The 15578-nt window shown below is 39.9% G+C and overlaps 1 protein-coding gene across 2 annotated transcripts in view; it reads left to right on the plus strand.

The window, feature by feature from the left end:
• The first annotated feature begins 613 nt into the window (after positions 1-613).
• PCDH10 (protocadherin 10) overlaps positions 614-15578 on the plus strand; it is a 60952-nt gene continuing 45987 nt past the window's right edge. For both annotated transcript variants that reach the window (XM_059378401.1, XM_059378410.1), the window contains exons 1-4: positions 614-4112; positions 5646-5704; positions 6256-6362; positions 14077-14382. In XM_059378401.1, the coding sequence (XP_059234384.1) occupies positions 1482-4112; positions 5646-5704; positions 6256-6362; positions 14077-14382 (3103 nt within the window). In that variant the 5' untranslated portion in view covers positions 614-1481. The remainder of the gene's footprint in view (positions 4113-5645; positions 5705-6255; positions 6363-14076; positions 14383-15578) is intronic.

Genomic DNA, 15578 nt, shown 5'->3' on the forward strand with positions numbered 1-15578 from the left:
CGCTTCACTCCTTTCCACACAGCCCCTTCAGACCCTCACGCTTAGTTTTACACAATCAATATCTAAAAAAAAAAAAAAAAAAAAAAAAAAAAAGTCAAACTCTGCCAGAGTCCCTTAATTAGGTAACCCCTGTAGTTAGTGGCCCCTCTGCAACTTTTTCCCTTCCCGGTGATTTATTTCCACGATCAGTAGTAAAGGAAAATACCTTAAAGGAAAAAGAATGTTAGCGTCATTGGAAACCCCGATCCGAAGAGAGGACACCGCTGCTGTTGCTATTATGTTTTCGCATTTGCTGATGCAAACAGGGAACCTCTCTATTCCCTCTCCATTACCTGCGGCTGGGGACTGGGAACTTTCCGCGGCAGAGTCCCCAGCCAGCGCCTCGGGACCTGCGGGGCTGTTCTCACTCTCACACTCACACTCACCCCGACAGCCAGCCCGGACGCGGGTTCCATCCCGCCCCTCCTGGCTGCCGAATGACGCACCTGCTTGACAGCCAGTTTGGCCAATTAGCGGCGACTCGGTGGGTGGTGCTCCTCACCGATTGGTTGGCAGAATGAGGGCGCTGCGCAAAAACAGAAAAGCGGAGCGTTCGGAGCTCAGAAACTGCCAGCCGAGATCACAGGCTGTAGGGCTGAAGCAGGAGGAGGGAAAGACTGGAAGGAAGAGAGACAGGTTAGAGGGAAAGAGGCTTGGGAAGAAAACAGCAGGAAAGAAACTGGTCATCACACTTATAGAGAGGCAGATGGTGGTGGAGATGAGGACAGAGAGACACAGAACTATGAAAGCCAAAAAATACAGATAGAGCGAAAAGAGGAGAAAATGCCAAGAAGAACATCCATCCGGAGAAATGAAGAGAATGAAAGTTTTATGCTGCAGAGCCGTTCTATGTTTTTCCGGCACAAAATTCTCTTGCTGTTTTTAAGCCCTTTTGCATTTGCCAGCCGTTGACATTGAGGCATGTTCAGCGGTGCCAGCAGCATCTCCTCTTCCTTCTCTTCCTCTTCATCTTCCTCCTCCTCCTCCTCTTCTTCCACCTCCTCCTTCTTCTCCTCCTCCTCCTTTTCCTCCTCCTCCTTCTCCTCCCATCAGCAAGAAGACAAACCGAGGACAGTCTTGAAATATCGAAATTTCCTCCTTGGGATTTGCCAGCGCCGCGTTGCGCCAAGACTGTCGGAATAAAGGACGCTGACTATTGTATTATTATTTTATTAATTGGTCAGTGGGAAGATTACAGATGAGGAAAGGGGATGCCTGTCACCCTTCCTGCGCTAAGATTGAAAAATGAGGCTGATTTGGGGGAAGCCCTAAAATGAAGCAAAAGGAATAAGATTTTTAAGGACAGAAAGCCACAGGAGCCCCCCACATAGCGCACTTTTATTTGTATTTTTTTTTCAGATTTTTTTTTTTTTTTCGTGGTGGTGGGGGAGGTGATTGGGTGGCTGGCTGGCTGCGGGAAGCTGCTTCCTTTCCCTTTGGAGATGATTGTGCTATTATTCTTTGCTTTGCTCTGGATGGTGGAAGGAGTCTTTTCCCAGCTTCACTACACAGTGCAGGAGGAGCAGGAACATGGCACTTTCGTGGGGAATATCGCTGAAGATCTGGGCTTGGACATTACAAAACTTTCAGCTCGCAGGTTTCAAACGGTGCCCAACTCGCGGACCCCTTATTTGGACCTCAATCTGGAGACCGGGGTGCTGTACGTGAACGAGAAGATCGACCGCGAGCAAATCTGCAAGCAGAGCCCCTCCTGCGTCCTGCACCTGGAGGTCTTCCTGGAGAACCCCCTGGAGCTGTTCCGGGTGGAGATCGAAGTGCTGGACATCAATGACAACCCCCCCTCCTTCCCGGAGCCGGACCTGACGGTGGAGATCTCTGAGAGCGCCACGCCGGGCACCCGCTTCCCCCTGGAGAGCGCATTCGACCCAGACGTGGGCACCAACTCCTTGCGCGACTATGAGATAACCCCCAACAGCTACTTCTCCCTGGATGTGCAGACCCAGGGGGATGGCAACCGATTCGCGGAGCTGGTGCTGGAGAAGCCGCTGGACCGAGAACAGCAAGCGGTGCACCGCTACGTGCTGACCGCGGTGGACGGGGGAGGAGGGGGAGGAGGAGGAGAAGGAGGGGGAGGCGGCGGGGGAGGGGGCCTACCCCCCCAACAGCAGCGCACCGGCACTGCCCTACTCACCATCCGAGTGCTGGACTCCAACGACAATGTCCCCGCCTTCGACCAACCCGTCTACACTGTGTCCCTACCAGAGAACTCGCCACCCGGCACGCTCGTAATCCAGCTCAACGCCACAGACCCAGATGAGGGACAGAATGGCGAAGTCGTGTATTCCTTCAGCAGTCACATTTCGCCCCGGGCGCGGGAGCTCTTTGGACTCTCCCCGCGCACCGGCCGGCTGGAGGTGAGCGGCGAGCTAGACTATGAAGAGAGCCCAGTGTACCAAGTATACGTACAAGCCAAGGACTTGGGCCCCAACGCCGTGCCCGCGCACTGCAAGGTGCTAGTGCGAGTATTGGATGCTAACGACAACGCGCCGGAGATCAGCTTCAGCACGGTGAAGGAGGCGGTGAGCGAAGGCGCCGCGCCGGGTACAGTGGTGGCCCTGTTCAGCGTGACCGACCGCGACTCAGAGGAAAATGGGCAGGTGCAGTGCGAGCTGTTGGGGGATGTGCCGTTCCGCCTCAAGTCTTCCTTCAAGAACTACTATACCATCGTGACTGAGGCCCCTCTGGACCGAGAGGCTGGAGACTCCTACACCCTAACAGTGGTGGCTCGGGATCGGGGCGAGCCGGCGCTCTCGACCAGTAAGTCGATCCAGGTACAAGTGTCAGATGTGAACGACAACGCACCGCGGTTTAGCCAGCCCGTCTACGACGTGTATGTGACCGAGAACAACGTGCCGGGCGCGTACATCTACGCGGTGAGCGCCACAGACCGCGATGAGGGCGCCAACGCCCAGCTAGCCTACTCAATCCTCGAGTGCCAGATCCAGGGCATGAGCGTCTTCACTTACGTGTCCATCAACTCTGAGAACGGCTACTTGTACGCCCTGCGCTCCTTCGACTACGAGCAGCTCAAGGACTTCAGCTTCCAAGTGGAAGCTCGGGACGCCGGAAGCCCCCAGGCTCTGGCTGGTAACGCCACTGTCAACATCCTCATCGTGGATCAGAACGACAATGCCCCTGCCATAGTGGCGCCCCTCCCTGGGCGCAACGGGACTCCAGCGCGGGAGGTGCTGCCCCGGTCGGCGGAGCCGGGTTACCTGCTGACCCGCGTGGCCGCAGTGGACGCGGACGACGGCGAGAACGCCCGGCTCACCTACAGCATTGTGCGGGGCAACGAAATGAACCTCTTCCGCATGGACTGGCGCACTGGGGAACTCCGCACCGCGCGTCGGGTGCCGGCCAAGCGCGACCCCCAGCGGCCTTACGAGCTGGTGATCGAGGTGCGCGACCACGGGCAGCCGCCCCTGTCCTCCACTGCCACCCTGGTGGTGCAGCTGGTGGATGGAGCTGTGGAGCCCCAGGGTGGGGGTGGGGGCGGTAGCGGGGGGTCAGGGGAGAATCAGCGCCCCAGCCGCTCTGGCGGCGGGGAGACCTCGCTGGACCTCACCCTCATTCTCATAATTGCGCTGGGCTCGGTATCCTTCATATTCCTGCTAGCCATGATCGTGCTTGCCGTGCGTTGCCAAAAAGAGAAGAAGCTCAACATCTACACGTGTCTAGCCAGCGACTGCTGCCTTTGCTGCTGCTGCTGTGGCAGCGGGGGCTCGACCTGCTGCGGCCGCCAAGCCCGGGCGCGCAAGAAGAAACTCAGCAAGTCGGACATCATGCTGGTGCAAAGCTCCAATGTACCCAGTAACCCGGCTCAAGTGCCGGTGGAGGAGTCCGGGAGCTTCGGCTCCCACCACCACAACCAGAATTACTGCTACCAGGTCTGCCTGACCCCTGAGTCCGCCAAGACCGACCTGATGTTCCTTAAACCCTGCAGCCCTTCACGGAGTACGGACACTGAGCACAACCCCTGTGGGGCCATCGTCACCGGCTACACAGACCAGCAGCCCGACATCATCTCCAACGGAAGCATTTTGTCCAACGAGGTAAGGCTGAAGCGAAAGGACCACCATCTCTCATCTCCTCCATCTGAAAGCCTTCTCTAGCCCGGCCCTTGTATCTCTGGTGCACTGTGTATTTATATTTAGGATATTAACTTATTTGTATCTTTGTGGGGGCAGGAATTGGGGGGAGGCTATCCCACCCCTTCGTATGTAACCTAAACTTCGTGTTGTCCCTAATTTTCTGCGCTCCACCCCTCCACATTTACTTTCATTTCCTCCCCTTGGTGCTTTGCCACCTTGGACCCTCCTTCTTCCCTCTGGCATAGTTCCTTTAAAATCCTAACCCCTTCTCAGTCCTTCCCCTTTTCAGAATTCTGAGGGGAGCGAGGGAACTGCGATGGAGGAACTTTTTGGTACTGGCAAAGGTTTTTTTGCGTTTGTCCCAGGCATTAATAAAGTTAATTCTGTTTGCTTTGTTTATCGATGCTTTCAGTCGCGTGTAAAGTAAGCTATAGATTGTTTAACTTCGCACAGTTGTCTAAACTCAAATGCATGTTTTAGTGAATAAGTTATCAGATCCTTGTCCTCTGAACTCGGGTTGCAGAAAAGCCTTCAGTTCTGCTCTGGACAGCATTTACATACGCTCCTCAAGTCCAACGCCCACACAGTGTGAATTTGAATGAAGTTGCTTTGGCACAAATCCCTGTAAGCGTAAACTAACAAAAGGCTTAAACAATTGTTACCTTAAATACATCTTTTAGCTAATAATCACATTTTGCCACTGTTCTTGATAAATCACTGCTGTTGGCTTTCTTCCTCGAAGAATTTGGCTTGTCAATTCTGATTTCTTTTTAAAAATGGAGAAGTGGCAAAGTTGGAAGGAGGGAGGGAGGGGGAGAACAGAGTTGATTTATGTACAAGAAGGTTTGGAGCAGAAAAGGTGTGTGGATGGTGGAGGTGGGGAGGAAAATGCAGAGGGTGTTTGGAGGGGGATTATGAATTCCTTTCCTGGCAGGTTATTTTATTTATTTGAGTCTTAGATATTATTAATTGACTTTCATGAATATTTGTACAGCTCATTTGTATCTTAAGCACATTTTGAAAATAAACAACAAAATAATTCCATAAAATATCCAAACTTTTTCTTATTGAGCGTGCTGTTTTTCTTGTGTCAAACCAGTATGCACCTAAACACTTTTTTAGGCCACTGGAGAGTATACCTAGGTTGATTCTATTAGGGATAGAATAAAATAAACTCTATTAGTTTATGAGCCCTAGCTATGAGGTCATTTGCATTCTCTCCTTAATGACACACACACATGCACACACACGTTTAAAATTGGCCTTTTATTTTTGCAATTTTTTTTAACTTTTACTGAAAATCTAGACTGACATGTCTCTGCATTTTGCCCTTACCTTACCCAGTAATCACTAGGATGAGGTCTTAGAACAGCTTGAAAATACATAAAACTCCACACAATTACTTAAATTAGACTCAGTTCCTAATCTCAGAAGAAGACTATTAGTTAAGCCCTTAGCATTCAAATGCTCTTGATTTATTTATTTTTTTTCTAGACTAAACACCAGCGAGCAGAGCTCAGCTATCTAGTTGACAGACCTCGCCGAGTTAACAGGTATGGACTTTTTTTTTTCCCCTAGCCGTGTGTGGACAGTTTACTACCTACTAAAATTAGGAATTAGGTGTATTGTCCAATATTAAAATATAAGACGTATAAAGCATCTCCAGCTAGGTCAGAACATAAATACTGATTATGTTGGGGTTCCTAGACAATACATTAAAAATATGGATATAATTCATCTATATAAAACTTACTGAATATATTTAAATATTTTAATATTTTATCAATTTATACTCCTACACTGCTTCTGATAGCCTCCCTTTTCCAGGTGGATATATACTCTCTTTTATGAAAATGATATACACATATGCATAACGCTAATCATAGAATGACTAAAGTGACATGTCTTAAAGGCTCAAACTGACTGTTCTGCTCAGTTTTAAAGAATTAGGCTTAAAGTGATGAAAACTAGCTTTCTGCAGAAATAAAGCCAACTGAGAGGTTTATGAATCTGCAGCACCATTGGTGACCATGTGGTGGCAGAAGAATGTTTTCTGTGTTTCTTCACATTTTTTATTCTAATATTCACGTTTTTGTACTTCTAGTTCTGCATTCCAGGAAGCTGACATAGTAAGCTCTAAGGACAGTGGTCATGGAGACAGTGAACAGGGAGATAGTGATCATGATGCCACCAACCGCGGCCAGTCAGCTGGTAAGTGTGTTCAAAAGGCAATGCTGACTTTTAGTTTGTTGTTGTCGTTGTTAAAAGTAAATCTAGAAAGAATGATGTCCCGGGTAATTTTCTGTAGGTTCATGGTTGGTAAGTCCACAGGAAAATGGTGTCATCCTATGTTGATAATTGTATATTCAAGGGGCATTATAAAAATCTAATGTTCCTTTGGGTAAAGTTAGAGATGCGTTGTGAAATATGATAGAAAATGAGCTATTTCTTTCTTATGCAATGTTCTTTAGTGTAATCATATTGCATAAAAAAAACCCTATAGATTTCTCACCTGGTCAGGCCTCAGTCTTCAGTCAAGTAAGGTATTATTAGACTTGTTTATGGATGAGGTAACTGAAGATGAATGAAATTAATTGACCTGCACAAAATCACAGAGAATAAGTGGTGATTGGGAAATAGAATCCAAATTTATTCCTTTTGAGAGCAATGCATTTTGTAAGCCACTGAGTATTGAATGAGAGAAGGAATGGTGATTAAAAGTCATGAATAGGCTGAAAGCAAGATTTCCAATGCTGGGTTCTTAGCTTTCAGGTCATTAGTAAACATTTCATAATGTGTATTTTCTCAGGCATCCTAGGCTTCCCCATATTTTCAACAGGGTCCCTGACCTGTCAAGTGTTGACTCTCATGTGTATTTGTATGTAAGGCTAATGATACCCCCTGATGGGGTTGCAGTATAATGCATATATTTTACATTGTTTATTTTACTTTTTTCTATATAAATTTAACTGTTAAATTTTATAAGATGCTGATAACTCTGTTTACTAATCCGTAAAGAAAACACTTTTAAAAATAAAACATATACCTTATAATGATGAAAATGATTTCACAATGGTTGAATTTTTTTCCCCCTTCATTTGCATTTCAACTAAGAAAGGTGCTTGTTGATTTTTTTTTTACTTTTTATTTTTTGATTGAGTTTTGTGTTTTTCTGACACATAAAGAAATAGAAAGGCAAGTTAACCTTTATAACTTATAAAAATGTCTATCACTGGGCCATCTCTAGATTCAACTCTGTTCACTTGATTTTGAGCTTCATTTTGGTTAATGATGTAACCACAGAGAGATAGAGCCCTCATTTTCAAGGTAACCTTGGTCCTAGAGAGCACACATTCCTTAACACACTTGGTGGACCTCTGAATGGTGCTGAGGCAGTGTGTCAAAGGGCAGTACCCGCCCATGGTCTCCTGGCAGCAGTGGTTACTGCAAGCCTCTCACTTGGCTAATGTGTGCTGTGTCTGAGGCTGCCTTAGCCTTGGGAAACACAGGCAGGAGGAGGGGGGAAAAAAGGCTGCTCAAGGGTCTCTTTATATTGCTGCAAGTCATTAATATGCAGACCTAATGAGACTTGAGAACTGCCAAGAATCCCCGGAGGTCCCTGCCCCTTGCGGGCCTTCACGCTAAGTGAACAGAGCATCTATTTAGTGTCTGGGAACCTGACAACAAACCAGATCTTGCCAGAAGTTTATATTTGAGTACAAAGTCCCTTTCATTTTTGGCCTATATATGGCATATGATTTATTGTTATCTTTAAAAAGCTATATGTTTAGAATTGTTCATTCCCATTCATTTTTCAGGGTTTCTAATTTAAGTTAGCCTTTTTAAACTTTTAAAACAAAATGTTTAATATTTAAACAGTATCTGCTGCATGTTTCCTTGGGTGCATTTTATTCTTTTCCCACTCCCCCACCCCCTGCTTTGTTTTTTTCTGTAGCACTCCAGTCTCAATGAACATTTTAATTAGTTTAGTCCGTCAGACATAATGAGCTATAATAACCTAACCAAAGAAAGAGAAACGAATAAACATCTGCAAAAAGTGCTAAATTTGTAAGATGGTTGGGAATAGATTCTAATCAATGCGCCTACCCAGTACCTATTTTATTTCTCAGAGACTCAGTGTTGCCATTTTGGTAATGTTTCTTTCAAATTATTTGAGATGTCAAAGATTTAAAAGGAAAATGAAAATGCCAAATTGTGTCCTGGAAAACATTTTTAAAAAGCAAGGCAGTTTGTATTTTTCTTTATCAATTGCAAAAAACATTTCCCTATCCCTTTACATTCTTAAACATGAAAAGTGTTACAGAATTAATTTATTTTTGTATTTCTTTGGTGGTTCCAGGGCAGTTGCAACATACTGAGCACAATAATTGCTGTTTTGAGAATTGTAATGACACATTTGTGTTAAGAAGTAATCTCACCTTTGTGTATTGAATAGCAATCAGATTTAATGTCTAATTTTATTGTAAGAATGCTTTTGAAGTGTTTTCTTTTTTAAGTATAAAACCCTAAATGCAGAAAATTGAAATACATTTACTTTTATGACTTTCTCCAGTTCACACTAATGTTGTGTACCATAAACTTTATAGCAAGCAGCTGTAATATTTCCTTAAAGTTAAACCCATTTCAGGTGAATAAGTAGCTCTGTTTTATTTTCTTGTAAAGCCAGGTATTGATGACCTTCCAATTTTGTAATATTTAGGAAATATTATTCACAGCACATCTATTTCCAGGTTTACGATATGGAAAAAATTCATACCATGACAAATTTTACTTAGGCAATTTTTAGGGGGAAAACACCAGGTTATCAAGGAAAAATAATACTAGAAAGTCATAGACCCTGACTTCTGTCTTTCAGTCTGTACCTCATTCCATATTACATACATTATATATACTACTGAGCTTAGTGCTTCACCTGTTTAAACTTCTTTACTTACTGTTTTTTCTCAATTTCTTTTCCTATGTTAACATTATTTTGTATTTATTTATTTAGATATGTCTTCTATTTATTCTTCTATGAATAGTTTTCTTTTTTGTTCTTTCTTCCCTACCCCCATTGCTTTTCTCCTTTCTAAGCCATTTGCAGTCACCAATCTTGTTCATAGAAGGGCTTTAAACACGGAGGCAGCTGCACAGAGAATCACATAAGCTTTTTCAGTTTTCTACTGCACCTGGCTCCATGTGTGAAATTCTTCGGCTTGACCACTGCTCTGTGGCATTTTCTTTCTATAGCCTTGTCAAGGTGCTTTCCGTTTTTTTCAGTGCACTATTGATGTATTGGTTAGATATGGCAGAAGTCCAGGGAGATGTGGTAAATATATGCATAAAAGAGGAAAATCACAAGAGGAAAATCTGATTAATCACAACTCAAATAGCCAAAAAAATAAAAAAAAGTCAAAGTGTACTTAAAAGAAATATAGTTTCACTTTTGTTTAGTATCTTATTAGATTAAAATAATTTTTTTGTGATTTGCAACACTGATATAAACAGTTTAGTTGTATATTCTTAAACATTTTAACATTATTGCAGATACATCTGAGGAGATTTATTCAGTTGTAAAAATGGTTTTTGCCTCATTTTTAAATATTTGCAATATGCATACCCCTGGAATTAATTGCTCCTTCTTAAAAAGCATATTGAAGAAGATAACCCTAATAAGTGATTCTGTTAATGTTACTTGTTGTGGTGTACCTGAAAGTTGTCAAGTCACTCGTTCTTGTAAATTCTTCTTTCAGCGACAGTTAGCTTCTAAGTGTGTTTATTTTTTAATTAATTCTTGAGCTTGATACATGATACAGGTCAATATTAGGCTATACATAAAAACAAATAAAATGATTTGAATCGTCAGTATCTTCAAACTAGTAGGTAAAGTATATCATGAAATGTGCTCAGCCATTGCACAACTGTTACATTATCAACAAGACAATTTATGATTTATCGAAAGTACAAATTTCTCTTTCCCAACTCCAGTAAGAATTTAGATGCTTGTTGATTAGTGTCTGGACTTACAAATAAAATGAATTTACATGATTGTTTTCAAAAGCTTATTCAGGTTTCTGGTGAAAACCTGAACTACAATTGATGTTACAGAAAGATTTATAATTGGAAAAATATATGACAAAATATTAGATAAAATAGAGAAAAATATAAACATTTTAAATGATAAGTAGGGAGAAATTTTAATGTACATGTTTTGACTTTTTCACGAGTGAATTATGCTGATAAATATCTGACTATGAGCTATATTTTCCTAAAAATTATAGCAACTTTTGTGGTTGTAATTAATATCTCTCCATTTTTTTGGTGCTAAGTGGTTAAAGGAGGACTGGAAATTTCTTCAAAAAATTCAGTATTGATTTTCTTTAAAATTAATTTATCATGTTATGAAAAATTAAACATTTTTATGAAACTTTGGTGCATGAGGAAGAAATGTACCCATAACTTCATATTAGTACATTCATCAGAAAACAGCACAAATTGAATACAATTATAATATTTTTGAAATGACAATTCATTCTCAGTGGTACTATTACTGCCTCTGACTATAAGGAACAAGTTACTTGCTGGTTAAAAAATATGTATTTTAAAATTGGTCTAAATATATCTTTGCATTAACAGGCAGTCTATCACGTCAGCTGTCATGCCTTGTAGAACAGATTATTTCTGAGAAGTTGTAAAAATAAATAACTAGGAGAAGAAATTTCAAATTATATATATATATATATATATATATATATATATATATATATACATATTTCTTAGAAAATACCAAAACTTCAAAACTGAGGTTTGGTTGGCCTGTATTTTTCTGCTGTACAAATCTTATAGGTTCTATAGTAAGGGCATTTGAATAAGAAAAACTAAAATCAAGTTAAATTTATTTTCTCTTGGGACTTCAATTTGAGATATTAAAAAATTCCAAGAGCAATGTGAAAGGCATGCATTTTAATATGTCACCTGCCCTATAATACCAGGCATTCCTGTATATCATGTAATTTATCACAATAAAATTGAAATATAATTCTGTTTATTTGGTTATTAAAGAGTATGTTTAATGGGCCTGGGGATAAATAAAAAAAAGGTAAATACTGTTAGTCTTTTAGAGACTCCCTGAAGTGAGGAATGATTATAGGAACATTTATCGGTTCTCAAACTATATATCTAAAAGGCAAATGATTTGAAATTTATTGATGTACTGTTTTTTATTTTTCTTTTAATTTTGTTGGTATGTCTCATATTTTTTTCCTCATGAGAAATCGGTACACTTGTTTTATAAGTAAAACTGGTGAAATATATTCATGCACAATTTGTGGCACCAAATTTCTCATTCTGGTCGTATAAAGCTGTGTGTTATTACTATGGGAATCACACTTTAAAAGTACTAATTCATAAATACACTAAGAACATTATTTACAAGTGTTTTCTTTCTTCTGTCAAGTAAGATTATTCTTCCAACAAAACTTTATCATATTTCACATTTTTCTTGTTATGCACACGATATATTTTCTGTACAGTTCCTTAACTCATGAGAATTTGATTACATCATCTAAGGGAATTTTAACTAGCCTTTAATAACTAAAGAAGCCAAAAACCAGAAAAATCATTAGCTTCAAGGAAAAAAAATGGGCAGAGCTGCGTACACACTATCTATAAAAACCAGTCCTACTGAAAGTAACTTCTAATATAATCAAACATTTTAATAATGTTGAGAGACTAGTTTATTACAATCTTTCTATAAGAGAGATGATCATATTTAAAAATATGAGAGTCTGGGTACAGGTGCTCAAAAAGACTTAGAAGATTATTAATGGTTCTGTGTAATATATTTAAAATGATATTTATCAGTCCATGTGAGGAAAACTTGCATTAACACCAAATTTGCATTGTATACCCATCTTTATTAGGGTCTAATAATACAATTTGATCTTACTATTTGAATTAATTCCACCAACTTCAAATTTAGTGCCTTGAATTTAATTTACAAACAAATGATTGCTCATAATAATTGGACTTTTAACAGTAGTTCCATCTATCAAAAATTCTTCTTTTCTCTATCACACTGCAAATACAGAGCAGTTCTAGTACAGTATACAGTATTCAAAATACAAATCTCTCTGGTTCTATAGCTTCTGCCGATTTTGTATGTCAATTTGTATCAGGGACATTGTCCTTCCCTTACTCTTTTCCTTTATACATAACTCCTTGAAGAAATTGGATAAAAAAACTGAGCTACTCTGGTGTCTAGAAAAACATTGACTTGTTTTACATGCTTTTTTAGTCTGGGTCCTTATCCTGGTTTCAGCTCACGTTTTAAGTTCCTCAACAGTTCACTGATCAGTAATTTATTTCCCGGTTTATGCATGACAATTATCAATGGAACATTATAATCGAAGTCAGACTCGGCATTATACATAGTTTAATTTAAAATAAAAAAGTCATAAAGTGACTAAACTATTAATAAAGTGAGATTAATATAGGATAAGAAGCTTTGTTTTATTTCTTTAAACATAATTTACATAGTTCACTGTTCTGAACTCCAAAATACTTGTGGATAATCCAGAAGATTAATACTCTGAAATTTTTTTTCTATATTTTATTCATACAGATGTTACCATACACACACAAACAAGTAAAGCAGTTTGTGACACAATACCATCAGGAATTTATAAACTAAAACTGACTCAAGAGTTCAAATCGCTCATGGTATTTATAAGAAGAAACAATCAGATGGGTTCATTAAACAAATATTAATCTGTCAGTTAAAAAAAGAAATCTATACTCATTTGAGAGTTTCTTTTATACAGAATAATCACACTCAAATTACTTTAAATTGATCCTGTTTAAAAACAAGCACAGTAAATGTGTTGGTATGTTTAGAAAAATATTAAAATGTGATTTGGGTTTATGTACTTGTTTTTCTGCGTGGGGTATTTAACAAAATAAATATCAAAAAGTATTCTATAATGCTCAAAAATTGTTATGCTTTGCTTAAGAAACTGAACTTTTTTGAGTCATAATCAGGTAATGTTGAATAATCTTGTTAATCTGTGGGAGACAGTGAAATTTGAAGATTTCATTTGAAATCTGAATATTCTCGGATTAGTAGGGAAACAGTTCTTTTGTTGACTAGGACAAGTGTTTTTCCAATATGGGACAAGTAATAAAGCATTTGTCAATAGTATCTGTACCTGACTCAAAATACACTTGATTACCCTGGTTTCACTAATTACAGTCGTTTGTTCTGGGTTTGTCTGCTGTGGTAAGTGATAAGTGGTTTGTAGTAATATGGGCTACCAGAATGTCATTAAAATATACCTTTTAGGGTCATTTTCTGAGAACCTTAGGAAGCATGCTTTTGGCCCCTCATGTAGTGTTTCATTCTTGTTATTTATGAGTTTATCAATATGAGTGCTGTATTTCTGTTGAATTTCACTTTTTTATTTCATATCCAGATTTCATAATCTATATATCATCATTTGTGCTTCACATAATTCGATGCTTTTGTCTCTAAAGAAGAAAAAATGTTGGATGACTTATCATCATTAGAGATTATGGATTATAAAAGAATTACCCTGTACATTTTTCTCTCTTATGAATTTCACCAGAGATTAAAAAAAAAATTGTCCTTTTTCTACTCACCATTCCCTAGTTACTTAAATAATTTAGGGTCAGACTTTTCTCCCAATACTCAGAGAATTTTAGAAACATCTATCTCAGGGTCCTCTTTGCTAGAAGTCTAACTCTTTGGAAAACAGTACAAAGACATATTTGGTTCTTATGAGGTTAAGGCAAGAAAATTTGGGCAAACCACATTCACCCAGCACTCTTTATGTTACCTGTAAACTCTCACATTAATGAAACCTGAATCTGGAGTTTCTTTTTTTTTTTTTTTTTCCCCTGGTTAAAGGTATGGATCTCTTCTCGAACTGCACTGAGGAATGCAAAGCGCTGGGCCACTCAGATCGGTGCTGGATGCCTTCTTTTGTCCCCGCTGATGGACGCCAGGCTGCTGATTATCGCAGCAATCTGCATGTTCCTGGTATGGACTCTGTTCCAGACACTGAGGTGTTTGAAACTCCAGAAGCCCAGCCTGGGACCGAGAGGTCTTTCTCCACCTTTGGCAAAGAGAAGGCCCTTCACAGCACTCTGGAGAGGAAGGAACTGGATGGACTGCTGTCTAATACACGAGCGCCTTACAAACCACCATATTTGAGTAAGTATTACATAAAAGGCTTTATCAAAGTATTCCCTTTGAGGGAATAAGTTCAACATGCCATTCTTCTTAGTAAAAATAGAGTTCAGGTTGTTTTCCAAAACAAGATAAAAGTGACTCTTGGATGTAGGCAGCACTTTACTATGGAAAAATGAATATACGTATCAGGAAGACAGGTTCCTGTGTTAGGACATGGTTGTTGACAACAATCAAACATAACTTTTGATGCTGAAAACATTTTCAAATGTGTTTCATATTTCCTTTGAATATTGATCTCTTGTTTACTTGATTTCCATGTTTTTTTTTTTTTTTTAAAGATTTTATTTATTTATTTGACAGACAGAGATCACAGGTAGGCAAGAGAGGCAGGCAAGGAGAGAGAGGAGGAAGCAGGCTCTCTGCGGAGCTGAGAGCCCGATGTGGGGCTCGATCCCAGGACCCTGGGATCATGACCTGAGCCGAAGGCAGAGGCTTTAACCTACTGAGCCACCCAGGCGCCCCGATTTCCATGTGTTTTGAAGGGCTTAATTAAGATGGAAGAACATCTCTTGACACTTGAGTCACTATGAGATTTTATTTATTTATTTTTTTGATGCCAGCATTATCACATAATCATCCTTTTTCCATAGTGACATTAAACATTTTAGGCTACGTTAGGAAATCAGTGCAGCCATCACTTTGGTCATTCAATGTAATTTAGAAATATGTTGATATGGAGTAAGTCTCTGATCAGACTCAGAGGAACTATGTGAAGGAAACATAGAAATAAAGCAATAATCTTCATTTACTTAAAATAATATGTTCTTCTAACATGGAGACATTGAAACCTGTATTCAGCTCTTTCAATATTGGGACCATATTCTCTAAGTGGATTATTTTATACAACCATTGTGTAAATAAAAATGCTTAGAGATTTTGTAGTGTATTTCCTTTGAGGATCTTGGCAATGAAACAATCCTATATTCTCTACTACATAGTTATCTTTTCCTTAGTTAATGGGTAAATGCCACTGACAATTCAATAGGTTGGTCGAACCATATAAACTAATGTTTGATAAAGGTGAAGCTCATAAAAACTCAGTCAAAAGATGACTTTTATCTTAAATAGCAGCTCCAACATACATGATGTTTTCTTTCTTTCCTCTTCTAGTGTAAAAAGTCATAGAATCATAAGCTAGGAACAAAAATGAGACAGAT

Source organism: Mustela nigripes, chromosome 1 (genome assembly GCF_022355385.1).
Source record: "Mustela nigripes isolate SB6536 chromosome 1, MUSNIG.SB6536, whole genome shotgun sequence".
Taxonomy (NCBI): domain Eukaryota; kingdom Metazoa; phylum Chordata; class Mammalia; order Carnivora; family Mustelidae; genus Mustela; species Mustela nigripes.